The 1532-nt window shown below is 40.5% G+C and overlaps 1 protein-coding gene across 1 annotated transcript; it reads left to right on the top strand.

Annotated features, from left to right (window-relative positions):
- Window positions 1-512: 512 nt before the first annotated feature.
- LOC120294609 (probable calcium-binding protein CML44) lies at window positions 513-1224 on the top strand. The gene has a single exon (XM_039314888.1). It carries the CDS (start codon window positions 595-597, stop codon window positions 1075-1077), a length of 483 nt encoding a protein of 160 aa, XP_039170822.1. The 5' UTR covers window positions 513-594; the 3' UTR covers window positions 1078-1224.
- Window positions 1225-1532: the final 308 nt, after the last annotated feature.

The following is a 1532-nucleotide window of genomic DNA, read 5'->3' as shown; positions in this document are numbered from 1 at the left end:
AGATTCAGCTAGAAGAAGAAAACTCTACATGGGCGAGAGAGAAAACTCTACATAGTCGAGAGATTCCTAAATAATCAAAGCATTTAAACTCGAGTCGGCACGTTTTCTTAGCGTCAAAAGCGTGGCTTACCATGGACCACTCTTCTTTCCAAGAATCATCTCGGAAGATCAATGGCATAATTCATTAAATGAGAGAACAAAAATAATACGTGTTGATAAAAGCATGTAAGCGTTGATATTATCTTCTCCATCTAAAAGTCAATGAAATTCCAAAACAAGAAAATATCAATTCAGCTTTCTAAGGTCGCTTCTTCGGCGAAGCTTCTCGCTAACTTCCACGAAACCCTAAAAACCACAATCTTCTTCCGAGTTCCTGCTGTGCACGTACGCACACAACCGTACCACGGAAGCTCGATGCGTGTATAGCACGTACGCACCCAACCGTACCACGGAAGCTCGATGCGTGTATAAATAGACCGGTGGAGTCTTTGAATTCGAATTGACGTCTCACGGCGCCGTCAGCATTTCCTCATGCTTCTTCATTAGTTCCCCCAATCTGCACATACATACCAATCTTCGATTCATTGTATAACTATGTCTCCCCTCGGAACTGGAGATTTACATCGGATTTTCGAGAACCTCGACAAGAACGGCGATGGCCAGGTGAGCCTCGAGGAACTCAATTGGCTGCTCGAGAAAATCGGTATCCATCATAGCCTGGGCGAGCTGGAATTATCTATAGGGAAACCGAGCCTCGACTTTGACGAGTTTTTGTTCTTTTACGACTCCATATCGTCGGAAGAAACCATGAGGAGCGGTGGAGTGGAATCCCGAGAGAGCAGCGAAGGAGATGTCAATCAAGAGACCGACCTTGCCGAGGCGTTCAAGGTGTTCGATTTGAACGACGACGGCTTCATTTCCTGCGACGAGCTCCAGAGCGTCCTCTCAAAACTAGAGTTATGGGACGAGAGAAGCGGGAGAGACTGTAACAGCATGATTCGTGCGTATGATACTAACAACGACGGGAAACTCGATTTTGAGGAATTCAAGAGCATGATGTCGATTACAATTTCTTGATGAAATCTACAACAACGTGACATGTCTTGGGTGGGATTTCCTTTTATACATCACACTGATTCTATCTATGTACTTCTATGACTCTATACGTTTGTTTAGCTTCTGCCGTTACTCTCCCTTCCTACTTCAGCGTGCTATTATTTTAGTTAGGAGAAAATTATTCAAAAAATCATAAATTTGTTGTACTTTTGCTAATTAAGTTCTACATTTTTTAATTTTATCAATTGAATTTGAAGCCTTTTTACGTTTTATTAATTGATATAATTATTTTTGAACGAAAATCATTAACATGAATGCTAGCTATCGTACGTGGTATAATCAACATTGACATAGACAAATTTGAATGATATCTTAATAATTTTGAATTATTTATTTATTTATTGTTTTTACTTCCTTTTCTTCTATTTTCTTTTGTTTTTCTTTTCTACCATGACCGGTGAGTAGGTGAGGGCCAC

This window comes from Eucalyptus grandis, chromosome 6 (genome assembly GCF_016545825.1).
Source record: "Eucalyptus grandis isolate ANBG69807.140 chromosome 6, ASM1654582v1, whole genome shotgun sequence".
Lineage (NCBI taxonomy): Eukaryota > Viridiplantae > Streptophyta > Magnoliopsida > Myrtales > Myrtaceae > Eucalyptus > Eucalyptus grandis.
Note: the sequence above shows the minus strand (reverse complement) of the source record. Positions and strands in the feature narration are given on the sequence as shown.